The sequence below is a fragment of the Triticum urartu genome, chromosome 7 (genome assembly GCF_003073215.2).
Source record: "Triticum urartu cultivar G1812 chromosome 7, Tu2.1, whole genome shotgun sequence".
Classification (NCBI taxonomy): domain Eukaryota; kingdom Viridiplantae; phylum Streptophyta; class Magnoliopsida; order Poales; family Poaceae; genus Triticum; species Triticum urartu.
The window spans coordinates 13,391,830-13,415,183 of NC_053028.1; the positions used below are offsets into that span (position 1 = coordinate 13,391,830).

At 45.6% G+C, this 23,354-nt stretch overlaps 3 protein-coding genes across 5 annotated transcripts; 2 read left to right on the forward strand and 1 right to left on the reverse strand.

Moving 5' to 3' along the window:
• Window positions 1-236: 236 nt before the first annotated feature.
• On the forward strand, window positions 237-9,235 carry LOC125524978 (disease resistance protein RGA5-like). 2 transcript variants are annotated; one of them, XM_048690002.1, is made up of 5 exons: window positions 237-464; window positions 5,476-5,687; window positions 5,927-6,839; window positions 6,918-7,141; window positions 7,310-9,235. In XM_048690002.1, the coding sequence occupies exons 2-5, from the start codon at window positions 5,537-5,539 to the stop codon at window positions 8,908-8,910; spliced, it is 2,889 nt and encodes a 962-aa protein (XP_048545959.1). In that variant the 5' UTR covers window positions 237-464; window positions 5,476-5,536; the 3' UTR covers window positions 8,911-9,235. The 2 variants fall into 2 exon arrangements, with proteins under 2 accessions (XP_048545959.1, XP_048545958.1); XM_048690001.1 differs by having other exon boundaries at window positions 6,918-9,235.
• Window positions 9,236-11,983: 2,748 nt separating this feature from the next.
• LOC125518131 (dimethylnonatriene synthase-like) lies at window positions 11,984-16,399 on the forward strand. Its single transcript, XM_048683068.1, has 6 exons — window positions 11,984-12,046; window positions 13,492-13,715; window positions 13,820-13,940; window positions 14,058-14,200; window positions 14,660-15,319; window positions 16,270-16,399. Exons 1-6 carry the CDS (start codon window positions 11,984-11,986, stop codon window positions 16,397-16,399), a joined length of 1,341 nt encoding a protein of 446 aa, XP_048539025.1.
• A 556-nt stretch (window positions 16,400-16,955) lies between these two features.
• Window positions 16,956-23,354, reverse strand: LOC125518604 (membrane protein of ER body-like protein). Of its 2 annotated transcripts, XM_048683429.1 has the most exons (11): window positions 22,672-23,354; window positions 20,914-21,066; window positions 20,146-20,724; window positions 19,890-20,060; window positions 19,602-19,769; window positions 19,194-19,457; window positions 18,740-18,835; window positions 18,550-18,648; window positions 18,153-18,368; window positions 17,970-18,031; window positions 16,956-17,872 (listed from the first exon to the last, which is right to left on the reverse strand). In XM_048683429.1, the coding sequence occupies exons 1-11, from the start codon at window positions 23,027-23,029 to the stop codon at window positions 17,399-17,401; spliced, it is 2,640 nt and encodes an 879-aa protein (XP_048539386.1). In that variant the 5' UTR covers window positions 23,030-23,354; the 3' UTR covers window positions 16,956-17,398. The 2 variants fall into 2 exon arrangements, with proteins under 2 accessions (XP_048539386.1, XP_048539387.1); XM_048683430.1 differs by lacking the exon at window positions 20,914-21,066 and having other exon boundaries at window positions 22,672-23,352.

Sequence of the window (23,354 nt, forward strand, 5' to 3'; positions counted from 1 at the left end):
GCGATACTATTTAACACGAAGAAGCATATTGTGACCAATGTTTTAAATAGCGGGCTATGGCATTTAGCGGCGACTCCAGCTATAGCGGCAAATTGTACATGAAATCATTTAGCGGCAACATCCTCAAACAGCTATAGCAAGGCTATAGCCGGCTATTTAAAACTATGATTGTGACAGTGACCCATGGAGTTAATCCGTGCCTTATTATTAGGGAAAGATAAAGCGGAAACCTTTTTTTTCCTCCGTCAAAATAGATTTACTGGAGCAGTCAGTCACCCCTCACCCGAACGGCGGCCTGGTGTGTTTCTCCGGAGCAGAGGAGGCGTGCGAGAAAAATGGCGGAGAGGCGGAGAGGCGGTGTTTCTGCCGGCGGCCTGTGGCGCGGAGGTCATCCTCAGCCGTAGCCGGCGCCAGCGGCATCCTGTCCCTTAGCTCGGGTGGAGGCACTCACCGCGGCTTGATCTGTAAGTGTTCGATTTGGATCTGTACCTAGCTAGCTAGGGTTCCTGATGCTTGCTCCTTGTTAGCGGTAGTCTGATGCCGAGCACTCCATGCTCCCACAAAACGATAGCAGCGCACAGCGGCATAGTTCAGGCATTTAATTTTTAGCGTGATGTACTCATAGGTCATAGCACTCCCTGCTCAGGAGGAAGATTGAGTTGCTGGAGCAGAGGAGTCTGCATTTTAATTTTTCTTACAGACATCCACTTGCTCTGCAAATTCTTAGTTCAGACTTCAGACCACGGGCATAGTAGGAGTAAAAGAAAAAGAAAAACTCTGCAAAATCTAGGGCCGTATAGGATTGTCAAGAGCATTCGAATAGACCATCCTGTAACTGAATGAAGGGCCATGGTAGAAGTTCTGTGAAATTCCGAAAAATCAAAATCTAGGACCATACAGGAGTCTGTTTCGTATTCTCAGCACCAGCCGAGGATCCAATTCATCATTGGAAACTGATGAAAACAGGTTCCTGATGGTCCAAACTAAAGCAAGTACAACGACCATCAAATTTCCAACATCTCTAGTAATCTTCAGAAACTGAACCACACAAACGGTTGAAAGAAACAGGAAACAACCTGAATGTTCGGTGTGTACTACTTAGTTACACTCAGACAAATATTCAGAAACAGGGTGCAAAAGGAATAAGTGCTCCACTTCTAACAGGGGAAACATAACTAAGTAGGTCTACTTACAGAAGCTGAACACTTAACACAACTATCCACATCCCCATTATCATCTCAGAGAAGCTCCTGATTAGCCTTATAACCAAAAACTTCAGTAGCGCATTGTCAGGCTTCTCCGTGCTAGACCGAAAAAATCACTCATCTACCAACTACCATATCACTTATCACTTGAATAGATTTATTCACCTCAAGAATATTACCTCCTAACTTCACCTCAGTTCTACTAATTACGCTAATAAGAGAGCTTTGGAAGAATATAAAACAATTTTTGTTTGCAGGAAATATAAGACAGTTATTAGCTTGTGAAATTACTTCTATCCATTTGCCGATCCTTTCAAACCACCACCCCTTCGACCTTTTCTTTAAATACAAGCAATGTTGGTGATTGGACCATATTCTTGTTGTGCACTAGCAAAGGCGTCATGGTTCACCGACAACGTCGTATTATCAGTAGTAGGCAGCGCCACATGAATTTTTACAACCACCGCCCTTGCCATCTTGAAACAGAGAGTATATATACAACTTAACGTACCCCAAGAATTAACCGAAGTGGAAATTTAGAAATGAGATGCACATACAACACTTAATTACCTTGTATTCTTGTGCATTAGCAAAAGCTTCATGATTCACTGGCAGCATCGTATTATCAGTACTAGCTGGTGCCATAGGGATTTCCGCAGCAAGCTCACTTCCCATTTCAGAAATATCAACTGGTACTGCACAATAAAGAATAAAAAATGCCATATGCCTGTGTGAAGAGAGAGTTTATATATATGTAGCTCACACCCCAAGAAATAACCAAAGTAGGATAAGATGCACATACAAGCTTGCTTATGACTCTTGGGCCTTCAAAATAACGTCCTATCGGTCTTGTGGGGCTCTCAAAGTTCTCTGCATTTTCTTAATATGCAATAAAATTCTCCGCAAGTTCACTTTTCCGCATTCCACACATATCTCCGCGGGCTCACTTCCTGGTAGTATAAATGGTTATCATTTCTTTGGTGACAAACAAGAGCTTGAAAACCTTGGCCTTTTGGGTGCTTCTTTACTGCTTCTTTCCAGTCCTATTTTTTGGTCGCTTAATCCATAATGGAGAGCGATCTCCATAAGAAATGGCAAGGACTGGATCATCATGCCACTGAGATCCTTACGTTGCAGCTGCAGTGACTAAATGTGTGACAGAGGCCCCCTTGTATTTCCAGCTTCTGCCATGATGAATAGGCGTTGCATGCTTCTGAGCACGCATATGCTTTGGCCCATCTGCCTTTTTCCCCATTTAATTTTTCTTCCGGGTTTTCATGCTGGTTTCTTTTTCTTTGTGTTTATTTGTTTTCCCCTTTCTCCTTTGCCATTTCTAGGTTTTGTTTTTTCATTTTCTTTGGGAAATATGTGAATTTTCCTACAAAGTGCATGAACATAAATCAGTGGCAAATTAACCCTTTTTGGAAACCACTAAAATTTTCTGTAAATTTGAATTATTTTTATTGTAAATATGATTTTTTTTAAATGTGAACATTTTTTCAAAGTACATCGGAGTATAGGACAACATTTTTATCTCAACACATGAACACCTATCTTAACATAGGACAACATGTTTCAGGCATATCACCATATTGTCGCAATATATACATGATTGTAGCCAAGCATGTTCATTTTATTCTATTTTTTGTAAACATGAACATTTAGAAATATGAGACTAGTATTTTTTTAATATGAACATGTTCATTGAGGAATAGGACAATTTTACTTTTTGTTTCTCCCTATTTATTCACTTTAAATGGGTTTTATATATGTTTTCTTTACAATAGTAAGTAAAAATAAACTTCAGAATACAGGCCTTTCAAATCTTCTTGGGCCGGCCTACATAAGAGCACTCACGGACAGAGCTAAATTCATGTGTTCGTAAAAAAAAACTAAATTCATGTACATGTTGTTTTGGTAGGTGTGGTGTGAAAATATAACTGAGTACCAGTACATCCAAACGGTAACACTACCCTTTTTGAGTCAATGCAAAGTCGACCCACACCTCGCACGATACTGTCAGTCACCGTCCTCTGCTTTGTAAACCGGGCGATAAGCTTAACAATGCGCAAAGCAGGCACCGGGTACGACGGAGTGTGCTTCCCGATGCTTGCTTAAAATACTTGAACACCCACGGAACCATGCATGCAGTGGAGCCATCTTTGTCTTGTTAATGTATGGAGATTCAGGACTGTTGTACTGCTTTAGTTAGTATGTAGAGGTTAATTAACCACGACACAGTACTCTAAGCCGCATCTGAATCTATTCCCAAGGTCCCATCTCAGTCTTTGCTTGCTTAAAATATGTTGTTTAAATTTTGTCATACTTGTAGTATTTTGGAGTGCATTATGTTTTCAGTTTTTGTCCATAAACACGTACTGCGTTACAATTAGTTACTTTCGGGCATCCATTTCAATACTAAAAATGTTGCAATATTGATCAAATTCTACACTTTTAGAAACACCGAGAGCGACATAATCGCTCACGTTACATTTCTCACTTCTTGGTCCACCTACTCCTCAAGATATACTCCGCTGTCACTATTGTTTGCCGACACGAGGAGCGGTGTTTGCATCCGACGGTTATGCATCACTCTAAGTTTGCATGGCGTCTGTAAGCCCTGGGGGTCGCCTGTTGTTCAGTTTTCTGGTTACCCCCTCTTCTTCCTTCTCTCAATATTATTTCTCCTTCAAGCTCCCTTTCTATGATCCTCCTTCAGTCCTGATCTGTGGGCGCATGATTTTCTTTTTCTTTTTGAAGATTGCGGTGAAAATGTTGTTTTGGTATGTGTAGCATGTATAAGACTTATGTGAGTCCAGTAGTCCATCCAGTGTAGCCATTTCGAAAAGAAAAAAAATAGTCCATCCAGTGTCTGCCTCGAGTGAATGCAAAGTAGAAGTGAACTAATGCACAGCCAGCTGCTTGGATCGACGAGGAGACAAGGCATGAAAGGTTCATGAATTGATTAATCCAACTAATATGGTAGCTTTTGTTTCAAACTGGCTGTCTGGCACGCAGTGCGGATCAACTGTGCACCAAACTGTCATGTTAATTAAACTAATACACTGTCAGCTGCTAACTGGATCGAGGAGGTGGAAAGACGGGAGATAAGCTTAACAATTCAAGCACCTGGTGGCTGGGCACCACATTGTGTTTTGTGATGCTTTTAGTGCATGAAGATTGACCATGCTCGTAGTGCTTTCGTACTACTATGAGCCCCCGGGAAGCACAATACTGTAAGCCAGCCGCATCCGATGCTATTTTTCTGCACTCCCAATGTGGCATCTCAGCCTTGGTTACATAGCAAGCTGAACCAGCTACAAAATTTCATTTGTAGAGTGACAGGAGAGGAAAAAAACATTACGTAGCAAAGCGTGCTTTCAATTTCTTCCTTCCCTCCTTCCCTGACACGGCTTGATATAAGAAAAACTGACATTTGGTGTAGACAAACTGTGACACAAAAACTTATATCTGGATCATTTATACACTAGGTTGATTCAACCATTTGACCTCTTTAAATTACATACATTCACATGCTTGTAGAGTGTTCCCTCTTCTCTCTACCTGTTCATTTCGAGACTTCTTCCAATGTAATTTGTCCCCGCGCTTTCCAAATGCAAGAAATGCCATGCTATGTGTGATCCTTTGATGCAGCCAGTGCTCCTCATAGGAGGAAGACAGGAAAAAATAAGGAGATGAAGACGAGGGGACCGGAAAGACTAGGATAAGAAAAATCATAGAGGTGTTGGCCCCGCTAAAGACGAGGGGACTGGCCCCGCGAGGAGATGGTACTCCAACAGCCATCAAATTTCAAACATCTGTAGAAAACATCAGAAATTGAACGGCACAAACATTTAGAAATACCGGATGTTCAGTGTGCTATTAGGGACACTACACAAACATTTAGAAACAGGGAACAAAAAGAATAAGTGGCCCACTGTTTTGAAAGCACTACAAAACATAGATTTGGGTCTACTTCTACCAGGGAAAACAACTAATTAGGTCTACTTACAGAAGCTAAGCACTTAACACAACTATATCTACATCCCCATTATCATCTCAGAGCAGCTCCTGAATAGGCCTATAACCAAAACTTTCTGTAGCACACTGTCAGACTTCTCCACGCTAACAAAAAAAACACCGATCTACCAGCTTTGGTATCACTTGTCACTTGAATAGTTTATTCAGCACAAGAATATTACCTCCTAACTACAACTCAGTTCCCCAGGACTCTGTCCCTCTGCCTCTCACATGCGCTAATCTGATGCAGGGTGGAAGAGGGATCACGAGCTAGCGGTGAGAAGAGGGGGCTGCAGGTTCCTGATTGATTGATGCTGCGAGAGTTCAAGGAGGAGGGGCAGATCGTACCTCTCCTTGAGCAGCAGGTACGGTCTCCACCTATTGATGATGCGGAGGAGGCCGAGGAATCTCCTCAAGTGCCCAACAATGTCTTCTCCGATCCAGGTCCTTCTACCAGAAGAGGTGAGCCCGAGATCCTGCAAACTATGTTTTCTTCTCTAATCTGTAACGCGATTTGGGCAACTATTTCCATGAAAATGAGGACACATCTTCTAACCTCTCCCCTTCTAGTATGGAGTCTTTACTTGATCTAAGGATGGTCAATGATGTCTCTCGACCACGGCTGATGTCGCTCATTATTATTTTTTGCTGTAACATGCATTATTTGTTAATTAATTCTACCTTTGTTTGTGTGTGTTCAGATGTTTCGATCCGAGGCACAGAGATTAGGTCCCCAATCAGTGCTTCACTGGGCGCCATGAGACCCCTTGTTGGGAAGCTGGATATGCTGCTGCAAGCTCCTCTTATACAAGGATGCTCCAACTCCAAGAGGGTCAAGAGGCTCATGGAGGTGATGCGCCTCCTCAAAGATGACGTTGAAAAGATGGACTCCTACCTTGATCAATTGTCAGAGGTGGACGACCCTCCTATGGCGGCCAATTGCTGGATGAATGAGGCGCGCAACCTGTCTTATGACATGGAGGATTATATTGACAGCTTAATATTTGCGCAGCCTGAGCATCCCTCCCTTGTTCCCAACAACATCAAGACATTCAGATCCGGCCTCAAATTCAGATTCTTCCTCAAATTCTTCAGTCATGCCAAGACTACCAAGACTCAGCTTGTTAGTATTGCGGAAACGCTATCAGAATTCAGGATGTATGTTCAGGAGGCGATTGAACGGCACCAGAGATACAGTCTCCATTCTTGCAGCACACTGAAGCGGTGGTTTGTGCCCGTTGGACCTACGGTTCCAGTTTCAGTGCGGTATGATGAAGAAGCGGCACACATTGTAGTCGATAGTTGGATGAGTGAGTTTATTAACTCACTGGTGGCTGACGTTGGGGAGGATCAAGAGCAGCAGCAGCACCAGCAGCTCAAGGTGGTAGCTGTTCTTGGACCGTCATGTCTCGGTAAAACTACACTTGCCAAAGTGTTGTACAGCAGAATTGGGAAGCAATACCATTGTCGAGCTTTCATTCGTGTGTCTAAGAAACCCGATATGAAGAGGATTTTCCGTGACATTCTGTCACAACTCCAGCATCCGGACCCCCCACAGGATTTTAAGGAGACTGACCTCATTGATAATATCAAGATATATCTACAAAACAAAAGGTACTACTGTTTTTCTTCATACAAAATGTTGCCATAAAACCCTGATTAATATGCAACCTCAATTCTGGCATGCTGCAGGTATCTGATTATTATTGACGATCTATGGGAAACATCAGTATGGGATATTATTAGTCATGCTTTTCCCGAGGGTAGTCGAGGCAGCACAATAGTAACAACTACACAGATCGAAGACGTTGCAGTAGCATGTAGCTGCTATCAGTCAGGGCATGTCTTTGAAATGAAACCTCTGGATGATGATCACTCAAGAAAGCTATTTTTTAACAGACTCTTTGGCTCTGAAAGTGAGTGTCCTGATGAACTGAAACAAGTATGTGATGAAATTGCTGAAATATGTGATGGTTTGCCACTAGCCACAATCAGCATAGCTAGTCTTCTACTAAGCCAGCCTGTCATGTCAAATGATTTCTTCACATACATCCATCACTCGGTAATCTCTTGTTTCTCTGCAGTGCCTACTTCTGAAAGAACTAGACAAGCACTGAATCTGAGCTACAATAATCTTCCTCGTTATTTGAAGACATGCCTGCTCTACCTTAATATGTATCCAGAGGGCTACACATTCTTAAAGGGTGATTTGGTTAAGCAATGGGTGGCTGAAGGTCTGATCTGTACAACAGAAGGGCAAGACATTGAAAAAGTTGCAGAAAGCTATTTCTATCAGCTTATTGGTAGAAGCTTCATCCAGCCGACATGTGTCAACTACTACAATGAGGTGTTGTCCTGTCAAGTGCATGACATGGTACACGATCTTATTGCGCACAAGTCTGCAGAAGAAAATTTCATCATGCCAATAGACTACAGATGTCAAAAGAATGTGTCACTTTCTCATAAGGCCCGTCGACTCTCGCTCATATTCGGTGATGCGAGATATGCCAAGACACCAGCAAACATCCGAAAATCACTAGTTCGGTCAGTTAGATTTTCTGGATTACTTGAGTCTATGCCTTGTCTTACAGAGTTCAAGCTTGTTCGTGTCCTAAACCTTCAACTAAGTGGTCAAGGCTGCCGTGATAATGATATGGCAGACCTCACTGGGATTTCAGAAATGTTTCAGCTGAGATATTTGAAGATTGCAAGCGATGTCTGCATCAAACTGCCGAACCATGTACTACAGTGCCTGGGTACATTGGATATTACCGATGCAAGATTTGCTCCTGTTCCATGGGATGTGAATTTTCCACGCTTGCTGCACTTGCACATGAGTCTTCCTGTCGAGAGAGATCTGCTGGATTGGATAGACAGAACAAGGTCCCCCAGTCTAATGAGCCTTGGCAAGCTAAACCACCTGCAGGAGCTCCATCTTACCTTTTCTTCACTGTCTACTTTCCAGCATGTGGCAAAAAACATGGAAGCTCTGGGTTCTTTAATCGGAGGTCATCGCAACCTGAAAACTGTAGCAGTGGCTCAGGCCTCATCGGTTAAAAATACGCCGGCTTCAAAAACATACATTTCATGGGATTGCATGGAACCTCCTCCCCTTCTCCAGAGATTTGAATTCTCGCCGCACAGCAGCTGCATATTCTCACAGGTACCTTCGTGGGTTGGAAAACATGGCAACTTATGCATTTTGAAGATTGTTGTGAAGGGACTGCCAGCACATTGTGCTGATATTCTCAGAGGATTGCCGGCCCTCACTGCCCTGTCGCTGTATGTGGAGACGCCACCTGATGACACGATCATCTTTGACAAGGCCGGTTTCTCAGTTCTCAAGTACTTCAAGCTTACGTTCATGCGGGGTATAGCTTGGGTAAATTTTGAGGCGGATGCAATGCCTAGTCTCTGGAAGCTCAAGCTAGTTTTCGATGCCATCCCCCCACTGGGCCAACAGTGGGAAACATATGCACATAATACGGCATTAATCAACATCGATTATATGCCAGGCCTTAGAGAGATATTCACAAAATTTAGGGGTGCAGCTGCTGATCTGGAGTATGTTTCGATGATTGGCGTAGTTAGCAATCATCCGAGCAATCCTACAATTGACGTGCAATTAGCGGATTCTGGTTCCTATGGCAACGAAAGCACCGAGGCAGAAATGACAACCAGATGAGATAATTCATTCTGCTTCTCGCTACTAGGAGTACTAGCACAGGTCGGTTCAGGTGCTATAATTAAAGAGCAGATAATCTGGTGGCGCAGAATTTGCTGTCCTGGCTTTCGCTTGCACTGAGTTTGTGAAGTATATTGGGGAAATGTCTTGAATCCACTTAGGCATATTGCCTGTTGTAACTTATACACATCATCATCTGCATGTTGTTCGTGTGAGCTCTTATGTTCTTGACAAACAGTCAGCTGATATTTATGCTTCTTATCTGTTTTTTCCAAAGAAATTTGGATCTTACGAACATCTTTATACAAGTCTAGTTAGTAGCAGACATGGTTCGCCAGAAGATAATGCAGGGGTACTAGCCAATTGAAAAAAAAAATAGTGTGCTATGACAAAATAGTGTGGCCCTTAAAATAGGCGATTAACATGATATATCGCGTTATAGTGTGCTATTAGCGAGACATTCTACACTAATTAATTTAGCAAGAATAGCTTAGAACGTTATAGTGTGCTATTAGCGGCGCTCTAGCATGGTTTAAGATTGTGGAAACGAAGCCACACTTAGAAGTTGGCCTGGCAATGATAGATTGGTGATGGGGAAGGAAAACCTGAACTATCCAAGCAAGATAGCGAGAGAGAAAGGCGTCAAGCAAGCCTGTTCTGACCAGGCTAATTTGTCATTCTGACCGCTACTCCATAAGAGAAGGTGGGTGCAAACTCGCCCCCTTTCTTTGATCCATTGTTCCATTCTATTCCCTTCCAAAAGTAAGGTGTGGGTCTCAAAATGGCAACGGGGATGAAACCCATCGGATTTTGCCTTCCCAAACCCATCTCCACGAAAAAATCACAAGCCCGTCCCCGTCCCCGTCCCCGTCACCGTAAGCGGGGCTAGCTTTCTGCCCGTCCTCTAAATCCCATTGGGTTTTCTAAACCCACGGGGAAATCAGCATATTAAAGCAAACATAGCAGCAAAATAGAATAGAATTTCAGCAGCAAAAGGAGCATATTTCAGCAGTGTAACTTCAGCAAATATCAACATAATACAATAGTACTCCCTCCGGTCCTTTTTACTCTGCATATTAGGATTTTCCGGAGTCAATCTCATTCAACTTTGACCAAGTTTATATAAAAAAATTATAGACATTCACATAACAACACCAATATCATTAGATTCATCTTGGAATTATTCTCATATTATATTTATTAGATATTATAGATGCTAATAATTTCTAATATAAATTTGGTCAAACTTAGCAAAGTTTGACTTTCGGCAAATCCAATGTGCAAAGTAAAAAGGGCCGGAGGGAGTACATGGTTCAGCAACTAAAAGGAGCATATTTCAGCAGCATAACTTGAGCAAAAGAGAGCAATAACATCAGCTACAAGGAGCATATTTCAGCACGAACAGTAGCATATTTCAGCCATAAACAGTAGCATATTTCAGTTCAACAAGATGTCCAATTACACAAGGTCTGAAATAGAATTCATGGTTCACAGATCACAAGCACAAACGAGACGAAATGGTCCAATACATAAGTTCTGAAATGTAATTCATAATTCCAGTGGCGGAGCTTGACAGTAATCTCGGGGGGGGGGGGGGGGGGGGGGGGGGGCAAAGCGATAATATAAACAACTGAGAGGGAAAAGAATTGATTTTTTCCAAATCTAAGCCATGCATAGTATTTTTTTCTTCATTGTTTTGTCTTGGGCTGGGGGACCATGGCCCCCTCAGAGTTGAACTAAGCTCCGCCACTGCATAGTTCACAAATCACTTTAAAGTGGGCATCATCATGCCATCTTTCACATCTCCAAGCCTCCAAAAGACTATCTTCAAAGCATACAATGCCAAATCAAAGTGCCAAGTCCTAGAGAAGATCAAAATTTACTCAAGCTATAGTTAAACATGAAAAATATGCAGATTGGTATATGAAATGTGCAAGTACTTGTACTCCACCTGCATTCCCTCTTGAATGTCTTGAAGACTGGCGCAGATCGTGGTCAGCAACTCTTGCAAGATCGGATTGAGCCAGGCGGCGGCGGCCCTTTTCCATATCAGACCGTGGTCGGTGGAGAAGACGTGGAGGGAGGAGGCTCGCCGGTGCAGATCATGATCGGCGGCTCTTGCAAGATCGGATCGAGCCAGGGGACGGCTGGGGACCTAGGTTTAGGTTTAGGTTTGATGTGCGGGGAAGAGAGACTCGGGTGGGGGTGTGCAGAGGAGAGGAACGAGCAATACTGGCCACATCGAGTAAGCAACCCAGCGAGGGGTTGGTTTGGCCTCCACGCTGGTCGCTGGGGGGTTTGGCCGCTCGGTCTGCGTGGCTTTGGGTTGGGCCAGATCAATGCATGTGTATTTTACCGGGTTTTGTCGGGTTTCTGGTACAGGGACTATCGAAACGGGTGTAAACCCACAAAACGTGTCGGGTTGTATAATCTGCCCAATAACAGCCCTGCGGGGATGAAAAAGTGCCCATCCCCGTACCCTAATAGGGTAAAAAACCGCGAGGACGCGGGTTTCAGGGCCCCATTGCCATCTTGATGGGTCTGCTTACTAATACAGAGAGGGTACTGAATGATCGCTGGAACGGGGATATGGGAGAGACCAACTACTAGAGATCAACGAGGCGGCTGGCACATGCGCTGCAGCCGCCGACGGTAAAGAAAAGTAGACCATGGGAGGCCGTCACCACTTGGGTCCCGTGAAGGCCACCGCCACCGCGTCGCCATGTCACACAGCCGATGACTTGCCCAGTTCGTGGGGGTGGAGACCAGCCTCACCGTCTTCCAGCGTTCGAAAACCAACCCTGATTTGTGCTTCGCGAGGCCGGAAGCCACTCTTCTCCTCACCTCCGGGGCTCACGTATGGCTGTCTGATGAGTCGGGCTGCCGGACATAGCAAAGACATGGCTGCGGAATGGGGCTCAGCCGCGGTCGGCGATAGGCTAGGGTAGCCTAGGCTAGCCTAGTCCGCTATAGTCTATCCGAAATGTAATACGGTTTATATGAAAAACATCAGGTTTGCACGAGTTCGTTAGGCTTGTTCAAATCCGCTCTCAAATGTATGCGCTACGGTTAGATGTCCGGCTCCCGCGTCAGTGGCAGCTCCCTCGGTCCACGGACGGTGGTATCCAGTTTGCGGGTTAGTGTTAGAGATCCCAAACTCCCCTTAGCATTTTGTGCTTGCCCATTGGTTATGCACACTAGTAGTTTTGTAACATGTTGATAGCTGGACGTCAGTTGACGTACGTATGGAATAGAAAGTTGACGTATATTGTTTAGTGCCTGATGTATGTGATCCGGTTAGAAGAAGCATTCCTCGCGAACCAACCTATGGTTGGATGGATGCATGGTTAAAGGGACTGTGGTATTCCCAGTCCACTAGGATTCAAACTCTGGTGCTCGCATTTATTTCAGGATTTTTGGCAACGCGCATTCAGTGAGAGGGGACGTTCTTGTCGACGACGAGGTGCCTACGGTGACTTCGTAAAATTCAAGATGATATGCCGGCTCAGTCTTTCGAAGATGCTTATAGAGGTAGGGTATGCGTGTGTGCATTCATAGGGGTGAGTATATGCGCGTGTACTGGAAGAAGCATTCCTCCACATGTACACTTCACGTGGTCTGCTCACAGCTTGGAAATTTGTGTACTAGAAAAACTGAAGGCTTGATAAAATTAACAACTTGAGGAAAATATGGAGTGCTTGGCTTGTCACATACGAAACATCCCTGCAGAAATTGCGGCGGCGCGCGCAATGATGTCACTGAAGCCTGAACACGCACAATAATCCTGCGTGTATCCTCCTATAAGTAAACGTATATATCCATTATTCACTTGCACTGCATTTCCAACAAACAATGTGTATGCGTAGTGAGCTAATATCAAAGTAGTATTATGCTTGAGATGCTTTGGACTTCAGATGAACTTTAATAATAGATCTGGATCATTTTCACATAAGAAATATTTTTGGTTGTATGTATCGTGACGCTAGCGTCGTGTCAAGAAAATCTGGAAGAAGCTAGAGATGTAGATCATCTGATCATTTTCGTAAACTAAAACAAAACAGGAAGAAGCTAGAGATGCGGTAGATCGATGTTGACGTGGCCCGAACCCTAAGAAATCTGCTAAGTTGACGTTCCCGTTTTTCGGTGCGATGACCTGACTGAGATCTGAGGACACAAAATAATGTACCCCATAAGCCTGCAGGAGAGAGAGAGAGAGAGAGAGAGAGAGAGAGAGATACGTAGGGAGTTGTGACTGCCTGACTGGCTCGTATATACACAAGGACCCGAGACAGATTTGACTTGATACTTGTTAAAGAGACCCAAGTAATTAATTAAGTTACGTACAGCAATATAATCCAGCCCAATGCCTCGAATCACACTTGACTTGATACAGTCATTATCTCCTTCTCCTCCTATAAGTATACACATTCAGTTGCATAACATTTGCATCCATCTCCAAATGCTCAGTCACTAAAACTAGCCCTTCCTCCATCACTAGCTCCCCTTCCTTGGCCATTCAAAATGGAGGCCGCCCTCTTCCTTTTCCTCAGAGCCGCCTCTTGGTGTGGCCACAAACACTAGAACCTCCCGCCAGGTCTGAAACCTTGGCCCATCATCGGCAACTTCGACCTCATCGGCGCGCTGCCGCACCGCTCCATCCACGAGCTCTCCGGAAAGTACGGCCCGCTCATGCACCTCCGCTTCGGCTCCTTCCCCGTCATCGTCGGCTCCTCGGTCGACATGGACAGGTTCTTCCACAAGACCCAGGACATCCTCTACGCAGATGACCCCACCCTCGAGGTCCAGTACGGCCGTGTCGGTGTGAAGGCCACCAAAGCCAATGAATTCTCCAGCCAACCAAAGCCAACTTTGGGTATGTACGTATACAGATAACATACCTGCCTGTTAGGCATCGAGAAACGCTAGTCGAAAAGTATGCAATGAGTTGGGCCTATGCCAACACCGGCCACCGCGCAGCATCGTCCGTCGACGCGGGCAACCTCGTGGACCTCGCCCCCGTGGAGTTGGGGGTGAGCCCAAGCTGGTAATCACCAGTTCACAAGCTACGTCGGGCTGAACCGGTGCCATGTCGCCGGCGTCATCCACAAGACGGTGTCACACAATGCCACACCCATTTACACCGCAAGAACGTTATGCTCTTCATCGTATCCGACAAGATCGACGAGGCCGAGCTGCAGTGCACCGAGACATTGCTCCGCCTGCACGGCGCTTGTGACGAAGAACACCACTACGCATGCACGAAGCTTCCCAGGGCACCACGTCGTCTACAGTGAGCTGCTGCCCGACGGTGGACGAAGGAGACGCTGGACACGTCCTGCCTGGGACATAGGAGTGTATATAGGCGGAGCCAGGTGTCCACGTCAGCAAAACCACCTGCCAAAACAGCTTAAAATGGTCTGGGGGATGTTTTATCTGGTTTTAAAAACTTGAGGAGATTAAGAATGCGGTTTTAGAGACGAGGGGGTGATGTGACCGAAACGTGATATTTTAGAGGGCTATGTATACTTTTTTCTGGCGCACTAACCATCTACTGCATGCACGTCCATATCCTCAACGGCCACACCATTGACCATGCAGCCAACTACTCCTAGCTAATTGCACGGCCAAGTTCAGTCTTTACGCAGCCACACCAACGGCCACGGACACTGCCAAATTAGCATGCAACCATTGACTAGATAACTCACTAGCTAATGATCCGGCTAGCTACACATACAATCAATATGACAAGATTAATGCTAACATTTGACACCCTCATGGAGCACATACTCGATCTCGACGAGCACATCCTAGGCAAGCAGTGCTGCCATGAAGGCGAGGCGGCGAGGGACATGGTGGACGTGCTCATGGACATCGCCGATGACCCCACCCTCGAGGTCCAGTACGACCGTATCGGTGTGATGGCCTTCACGCAGGACCTCATCGCGGGTGGCACCGAGAGCTCCGCCGTCACCATGGAATGGGCCATGTCAGAGCTCATGAGGAGGCCCGCAGCCTTCGATGCAGCCACCGAGGAGCTCGACCGCGTCGTTGGTCGTGACCGCTGGGTGACCGAGAAGGACATGCCGAACCTGCCCTACATTGAGGCAATCGTGAAAGAATCCATGCGCATGCACCCCATCGTGCCGCTCCTCATCCCGCGCATGGCCCGAGAGGGCGCCACCATTGATGGCTACGACATCCCCAAGGGTGCGCGTGTGCTCATCAACGTGTGGGCCATCGGCCGGGACCCGGAGTTGTGGGACCCACCGGAGGAGTTCATGCCGGAGAGGTTCCTGGGGAGCAAGATGGGTGTGATTGGGCAGGATCTCGAGCTGCTGCCGTTTGGGACCGGTAGACGGATGTGCCCCGGCTACAACCTCGGGCTGAAGGCGGTGCACTTGAGATCGATGTACTCACGATCGAAGAGCCTCGGTGCCCGGTTGGGCTTGATCAACACAACCCATCTTCTATTTGTTAGACTTGATCTTGATTCCTTGTATCTGCATGTTTGAGTTTTGCATATAGTTTGGTCTAGAAGTAGAGAGTCTTGCTAAGTTTCATGCATGAGCCGTTAGCTACACAGCTGCGTCTTGTTGACCTTGGAGAGATTCCAGGAGATGTAGTGTGTGGAGTTTGTTGGGTTAGTGGCGTAGTAGATGGATTAGTGGGTTAGTGGCCGAGCGTGCCGGCTAGTTACTAGTTAGGGTGTGCGTGAGGCAAACCTCCTGTGTATATAAGTATGGCATTGAGTTAATGAGAAAACGAGGCCGTGAGGGCTGGACAAAACAATGTAGTGTATGTGTGCCTCACCGGGAGTAGAAAGCAAAGCTAGTCTCTCTCCACGGTGAGGTGTGTGTGTATGTGTGGGTTTCTGAGTTTTTCTTTCCCACAGTATGCGTTCGTGTGTTCTTGAGAGAAGAACAAAGCAACAAAGAAGAGAGAGTTGAGTTGTGTGAGATAGAGGAAGAAGAAGAGCGGCGCTGCAACAACACTATTTGCATGCCCTTCGGGCATTGGAATTCTCCTTTCACGGTATGGATGGAGCAGACCAATTTAGCAAAGGACAAGGACATCAGTTGGGTTTATCAGTAACTAGATTCCATCGACCGAATGAAACCAACAGCAAGTGGCAACAAGTTACCAACCCATTAGTTTTGACTTTTGACGGAAAACACATCAAAGTGTAGCTGAAATCCTGGTTCAGTGACCACCGTGCAAGTTCATGTGCCAAAAAGTGTAATGAACTCCTCCTAAAACCGAATCCAGAAACATGAGAAACCTGAAACCCCTGGGCTAGTTTACGGAACAGAGCACTTGCGGATCAAGCCGACATGACTGCAACTCTGCCTGCTGACACAGGACGCCGACGCCGGCGGAATCGTTCGCCTTTGCCGCATCATTTGTGGTCTCTGCACTTTCGACTCCTCTGCTCCGGGCACGAATTGGAAGGAAGGCTGAAGCAGAGTACCCCAGCCAGCCAATGTACTAATCGGCACCGATCGCGGCGCACATCGGACGGCCACCAAGGTGACTCTGCTCTCTCTTATATTCATTAGTAGTATGTCTTATGAAACAAAGAACTGTAAGCATACTAATATGTAGTAGTATTTGCCAGTGAGCTGTGTGTCTATGTAGTACGTACTTCATTCAGAGTAGGTGCAGAAGAGAGGGCAAAGACTGAATTTGATGTCCCAAAGTAAATCAACTTGAACTTGAACTTGGTAAATTTGGTTTGGATTAATTCGCGTATCGACATCTGAATTCGCCTTCAGTTGTTATTGTTTTTTATAGCACTTGGTAAGTGTAGCAGCCATGTCTGTCTGTCTGTCCCTTGTTCAACCTGCTCACGCTGCAGCAGCGAAAGCGCAACAACGGACCAACACAACAGCAACAAGGGACACTTGTGTTTATCCCTAACTAGCGAGGACTCGATCAACCCGTTTCTAAGTACCTGCAGCAAGGGTAGAGTCCATCATCCGAAATTCCGAATGAAACCAACAGCAAGTAGCAACAAGTTACCAACCCATTAGTTTTGCCGGAAAATGTATCAAAATGTTTCTGAAATCATACTTCATTGAACGATGTGTGTCATTTTCAACTTTATGTATGAATCTGTACCACATCAACTTTATGTATGAATCTGTACCCACCGTGCAAGTTCATGTGCCCAAAGTATAATTACAACTCCTAAAAGCATGGCATATTTTGCTTCATCCAGAATAGGTGAGTTACAACATGGCATATTTTTAGAGTATGTAACACTGAACTTCTTGCTCTTCTTGCTCACAAACATTCTGACAAAGATCACCATGAGAAGCATCAGAGCTTCAAATGTACAACAAAACTACAGCAAAACAGCTTAGCAGGTAGCAGAAACTCAAACAGCCTTCAGATGTTTCTTCATGCAGTTGCAGGCACTTTCTCTCGAGCTCGCTCATTTCTTCCCTTTTTATACCACCAGGACGTGCTCCCAGGAACTTCAGACTTTTCAGAATGAGGCCCATGCAGACGACTCTGCCCCAGCAGCATAAGCGAACGGCGACGACAGCCCCGGAGGAGCACGAGCCGAGCCGCCTTGCTCAATGATTCCGTACTGCACCAGTAGCCGCGTGATCAGCACGCCGGCGACGTACGACAGACCCGATGAGCTCACGGCGATCATCAGGTAGTACATGAGGGTCTTGAAGTAGGTCCTGGTGTGGACCTGTGCCTTTCCGAGCGCCAGCAGAGCAATGCAGGCGAGCGAAGCACCGGCGACGGCCATCATCTTGTTCTCCCGGTCGTTGCTCTCGCGGAACGACAGCCCGTAGAGGACCGACGGGAGCAGCCCGAACACCATGTACGAGAGCAGGGCCATGACCATGTGGAGCCGGGCTTTGGACCGCCTCCCGAGCTGCAGCCAGTAGTGGCCGACCTGCTCGTCGTCCCCGTCCACGTCTCGGATGTCTCTTAGATCAGCGATCTGTTATTATCATCGAGGAAATTAAGGACATGTTAGCGTTTTGATGATCAGTAAGAACAGAACAGTGTGAAGTTCAGTCAGAGAGAGAATTTGTTACATTGTGGAAAATGAGAGGAAGTCCTCCGATGAGGTTGGCTATTCCCAGGATGAATATGTCCACTGCAGGCAAGAGAAGGACATAATTTCATTAGATGAAACAATGTAATATATCAGTGTAAAAATAGTGTCATTAATTAATTAATACAAGCAGGCATCTGGTAGCAAGAGGATAGTAGCTGACATGTTTTGGCGCCGCTCGACGCTGCTGCCGAAACAACTGAGAGGCTGGTGACTGACTCCACTAAGCCTCCATACACTATGGCTTTCAGTATATCCCAGCCATCCCTCCGTTGGGGTCTAGGAGCAAGCTGATTCACATCTCCAGAAACTGGTACCACAACATGATCTGCCGGTTGAGGATTCGGCGAGCTTGGTATATCGCCCCTTGGGATGAAACCTGGTACAGGGGGAGACAACTTGGCCATCAGATACAAAAGAGAGATTAAGATGGCACCGACAAGAGAGGCACCAAGTTTCACAGAGGTGGTTGCTCTCGGAGATTTGTTTGTTCAGTACGTAACGTTACGATGATAGGCAGTGTGGAATAATAACAAATCTAAAAGGAAAATACCCCTCACCTTGTGTGATATTTGTCGCAATGGGGCTATCGAACTTGAAGTCTGGTGTGTGAATTGCATAGCTGGGAAATGAGCCATTCTCTGAAGTTCCGTGAGTATCTGAGGAAATGAAGTTACTACTGTCAGGCTGCACCTCTGATTAAACAGTACATAGCTCATGCACGCATGCTGATCACTTAATCAGACATACCTTTGTAGCTAATTTGGGGGTGAGTTGGATCCATGATAGCTCCACCAGAAGGCATTTTACCGGTCACCACTTCGGATACGTCTTGCTTGAAATATTCTGCATGTGATGTTTCTATTGTCTGTTAATCTAGTCCAATACTTTGGCATACTGATCCTAAATAAACTGTGACGATGGAGTTACAATATGGACAAAGTTATGTGTATGGATTTCTGATATATTGGCTGGCTGCTATGCTCCATGAAACTATACTAGCAAAAAAAATTGGCATATTTAGTGTTTGTACATTTTTCACAGCGCTACGGACACGGTTTCAACAAAATTTCAGAATTCGCAAGTACAGATGCCAAACGAATGTGGCGCCTTCGCCATTATTTCTATAAAAAAATTGTTGTTTTATGGTCTTGCTGACTGATGATCACTAAGTTGCAAATATAAATATGATTCCCGGTAGTACCTGTAGAGGATGATGTTTGAGGTGATGCGCTAGGTGCTCCTGTTGTGGTTGTAGAAGATGTGGTGTTTTTTTCTGAGGTGACTGTAGTGGTAGTTTCATTGTCTTCAACTGTAGTGGTGGTTTTCTGATGTTGGGAAGATGAGTCAACTGTCAACTGCTGTGTGCCATGACTATGCTGAACATGTGATTCGTTGGTTTCAGTTGTCGTTGTGGTTGTACCACTGGGAGTCGCTATACCAGGTGACGGTGGAATCCTTGGTGAATCTGCAACATGTTCAATTGTTCAACCCAATTTAAACATCAATTGCAGGCTCTTCAAACGGAGATGTATAATATTTTTTAACTTGGTCAAGGAGAACACACACACACACACACACACACACACACACACACACACACATTACATACCTGCAGGATCAGTTTGGTTCTCCGAAGGTGATTTGACTGTCGAATGCTCTGGTTTTACAACCTTGCCTTCACTATGATAAACATACGATGTGCTAGATTGAGATTCAGTTATTGTGTTTGTATTGTCAGAGCTCTGTGTACCGGACAGCAATGGCACCGTCGTTGGATCTGAAATATGTTGAATTGTTCAACTGATGAAATGGAACATCTACTGCAAAGACAATCAATAACTATGCATATTTCTTCCTTTAAGTTGGTCCAGAGAACATAGGTAGGTTACAAACATACCAGCACGATGAGGTTGGTTTGGGCTATCTCCTGGCTGAAAACAAGACAGAAGCCAGCTTGTGCAATTTTCAGAGTGAGGAGGCATGTCCTCTGATGCAGGAGGAGGCAGAACATCCGGTTGTCCGTCCACATCCCTCCTCCCAAATATACGGAATATGTTGAAACTGCATCCTGGTGAAAAGAACAAAAGTTAAGCCACTCCCTATTGCAACAAAATATTAAAGCAATAAAACTGAACTAGGAAAGTTACTGATACCTGTTGGAATGAAGAAGGAGAAGCATGACAAGCATCTGAATACTTCGGGCGATTCTTCCTCAACCCTATCAGGTAAAGGAACAGGAGGCACATGTCCTTCAATATACGGTCTCTTTGACGGTTCATCGGCGGGTGTTGTTCTTACTGTCCTTTTCCTCTTCTTCAGGATGACCCTCCGAGTTATGCACGAGGTGCAGTTGGGACAGAACAGTTCATAAGTTTCTTGCTGATCCAAAATCTTCTCGAGGTCATACTCTTCGACCTTCGGTTCAGCCTCGGTGACATGTCCGTCCTTGTGAACTTCAGTTGGATAAATTTCAGTCTTGTTGATTTCAAACATGTATTCTATCTTAGGTTTAGCGCCGTTGGGGACCTGATGAAAAACATTTGAGTGTGATCTATTCTCTAACTTGCCGTTGCTTGGACCATGATTAATTTCTTGAGCATTTCCATTTTCATGTGCTTCAAGCCCTTTGCCTTTTGGAGTCAATGTCCCATTTGTGTCTTCCTTTTCAGTACTAGATCGCATCGTTCCCATGACATGATAACTGGCAGTTACTTCAGTAATGATATCAGGGACTGAAAAAAAAAGCAATATCAGTACTAATACAGGAAGCAACTTTTTGTTTTATTTTGTGCAGCAAGAACTTTGAAAAAATATGACACAGAGAAGGCAAGCCAGACTGGCAAGTTTGCTAGGTAAACTGAAGCTAATCACTGCTGTCCTAATTTTTTCTTACCACCATATTGTTGGGCCTTGACACTGACCTCTGTTCGGTGAACCGTACAACGGTTCTTTCTGAACTAACGATTTGGGATTCCATTCGATCTGGTGGCGATAGCCCTGATGGTTCAGGATACCAGTTTCGCAAGGACTAGCCAAGCGGTGCGTCCAATCGCAGAGCCGACACTTCCATAGCCCTTCAGTGAAGCAATAGAAAGCTAATTTTACTATACAAATTAAGAGAGAACTGGAGTCCAAGTCTAATGGAAGAAAGCAGAGGCTTCTAGTACACAACTCAATGATGACTTGTAACTTGTAAGAAAAACTTTTGCCTCAAGGAGTCACTGTCATTATCCGCACTGAGAGGGCATGCCTATCATTGTTTTTTTTAGTGGTCAGCAAAATATTTCCTAGGTAGTTTTGAGTGGGAGAGGGCTAGTTTAGATGAGAATGATCTGTAAGTGACCCAATCAAAGAAAGAGTGGGTAGGCAGGGATGTTGGTACCAATCAGCATCAGTGCCCTACCCACCATGTGGTCCTTACCTAGCAAGTTAGCATGTGTTTTCCATGTCAGGTATCATGTCCTTTTTTTCTGGTTTCTAAAGAACAAGAAAATCTCCAGAGTACTGAAGGCAATATAATCACTGCATCCTTATCCCCAGGTAAAACTGACGGAACAGAAACTACAGGAGTCAATTATTTTTTTAGAGAGAAGGAACAGCAGTCAATTTTTTGCACATTTTATCCATACAAAGTACTAGAAATGAGACAAGATCACAAAGTTAGTTTTCCCAGCACACATGGGTTATTTTTAAAGAAGGTTCCAGATTGCTTTCCAGAAATGGACAGAAGAGAAGTTGCAAGTAGGGTCTAAAATGCAACAGGAGTTCTCTCATGTAGACAATAATTCAGAAAACGATCATTTCTGAAGAAACAATATGGAATTCGGTACGATTCTTGAGAACTATCATGTATCCAGTCGCAGTGCTGACACTTCCACAATCCTTCAGTAAACCAATACAGAGCTAGTTTTACTTCTTCCACAAGGAGAGAAAATCGGTTTTCAATCAAAGAAAACAGAGCTATCTAGTTCCTAACCCAAGTACCCAACTATGTGCCGACTAAAGTCATAGTCATATCTACCCCTGACCCTGAAGGCGACACTTTGGGGTTGTGGTCAGGAACTCAGGATCAATGTGCTCCCATTTAATTTTGACTGAGAGGGGTCTGTAGTTGCATCCTGTAGCCAAATCAAACCAAGATTTTTCAGGCGCTGTTGCTATCAATCATTATCTGTGCCCTTCCCTCCTTTGATCCTTACATTACATACCATCTGCTATTGGTGTCCTTTTTCTCTTGCTTGATTCTTCTAGCAATGATATAGCCACTGCATCCCAGGCAGTGGCTGAGGGGAAGTCCCCACTTTTTGAAAAGAAATGTCCCCACATTTTTCATTAAAAAGACTATTGCTTGCTTGCCAGAATTGGACAGAAGAAGTTGGAAGCAGAGCATATAATGCAACAGGATGAATTTTTCAGTTTATCCTCTGAAAAATAATGATGCAGATTGCAGCCTCCATCCAGCAAGGAAGGGGAACAGCTAAAAATTAGGCAAGAGGGAATGGGGAACAGCCTCCATCTATCAATCAATTAATCAAGATTTGGTTCATCTTTATCTTGTTCTTCCTCCCATGAGGAGAAATTAATCAAAGCACAGGACCAGTTCACCCACCCCGAACAGTGGAGCTGCAAGCAAGGGGGATGAGAGCAGAGCAGATGGAGAAGCAGAGCAAAGCTCTCACCTTTGGCTGGATCGAAGACGATACTCTTGTGCTGCTGCTGCTGCTCCTCGACCTTGACCTCCTCCTCCACCGCTTCTTCCTCTCCCCCGCCACTGGCGTGGTCGTCCTCATCTCCCCCACTGGCATCGTCGTCTTCTTCCTCTTCTTCTCCGCCATTGGCGTGGTGGGCGCCGTCGCCGTTGCCGCTGCCATTGCTGCTGCCGTGGCCGTGGGAGTGGTCCAGCCGCTTCCTGATCTCCCTGGTCAGCAGCTCCTCCACCGCATCAGCGCCGCCGCCGTGTTCCTCCTCCATGATCTCCACCTCCTCCTTGAACTGGTCCCACGGCTGGTGCGCGCCGGCCTCCGCCACCACCTCCATCGCCTGCCCCCTTCCTTCCCTCCACCTAGGCTATGCTAGGCTAGGGCCAAGAAAGCTCCCCTGTTTCTTGGTCTCCTTCCTCCCCTGCCTCCGCGACTCTGCCTCGCGCCCCAAGAATGGGGATGGGATTTTATACTGGCGTCGGCAGAGCCCCCTCAATCTCTAGACCATGTGTGGTGTGGTCGTGTGGGGAAGAAGCTGCTTCTGCCTCTGCTTCTTCTCGCCATTAAATTAGTGCGGCTGAAGAGATCAATCGACGGCGTCGCCGTCAAGCTCGAGATGGCCCCGCGTCCGTGGAGAGCATCTTGACTTTGGGAGGGTCGTG

Bases quoted from the DNA above. Each gene is read 5' to 3' on its own strand.
- LOC125518604 (XM_048683429.1), bottom strand. From the start codon at position 23,029: ATGGAGGTGGTGGCGGAGGCCGGCGCGCACCAGCCGTGGGACCAGTTC. The intron at 20,061-20,145 runs GTATCAGTAACT...TCTTTTCACCAG, and splicing joins CTCCTTCTTCATTCCAACAG to GATGCAGTTTCAACATATTC. The intron at 19,458-19,601 runs GTATGTAATGTG...AACATGTTGCAG, and splicing joins GAACCAAACTGATCCTGCAG to ATTCACCAAGGATTCCACCG.
- LOC125518131 (XM_048683068.1), top strand. From the start codon at position 11,984: ATGTCCGGCTCCCGCGTCAGTGGCAGCTCCCTCGGTCCACGGACGGTG. The intron at 13,941-14,057 runs GTGAGCCCAAGC...TTACACCGCAAG, and splicing joins TCGCCCCCGTGGAGTTGGGG to AACGTTATGCTCTTCATCGT. The intron at 15,320-16,269 runs GTACTCACGATC...CTGCTGACACAG, and splicing joins GCGGTGCACTTGAGATCGAT to GACGCCGACGCCGGCGGAAT.
- LOC125524978 (XM_048690001.1), top strand. From the start codon at position 5,537: ATGCTGCGAGAGTTCAAGGAGGAGGGGCAGATCGTACCTCTCCTTGAG. The intron at 5,688-5,926 runs GTGAGCCCGAGA...GTGTGTGTTCAG, and splicing joins AGGTCCTTCTACCAGAAGAG to ATGTTTCGATCCGAGGCACA. The intron at 6,840-6,917 runs GTACTACTGTTT...GGCATGCTGCAG, and splicing joins ATATATCTACAAAACAAAAG to GTATCTGATTATTATTGACG.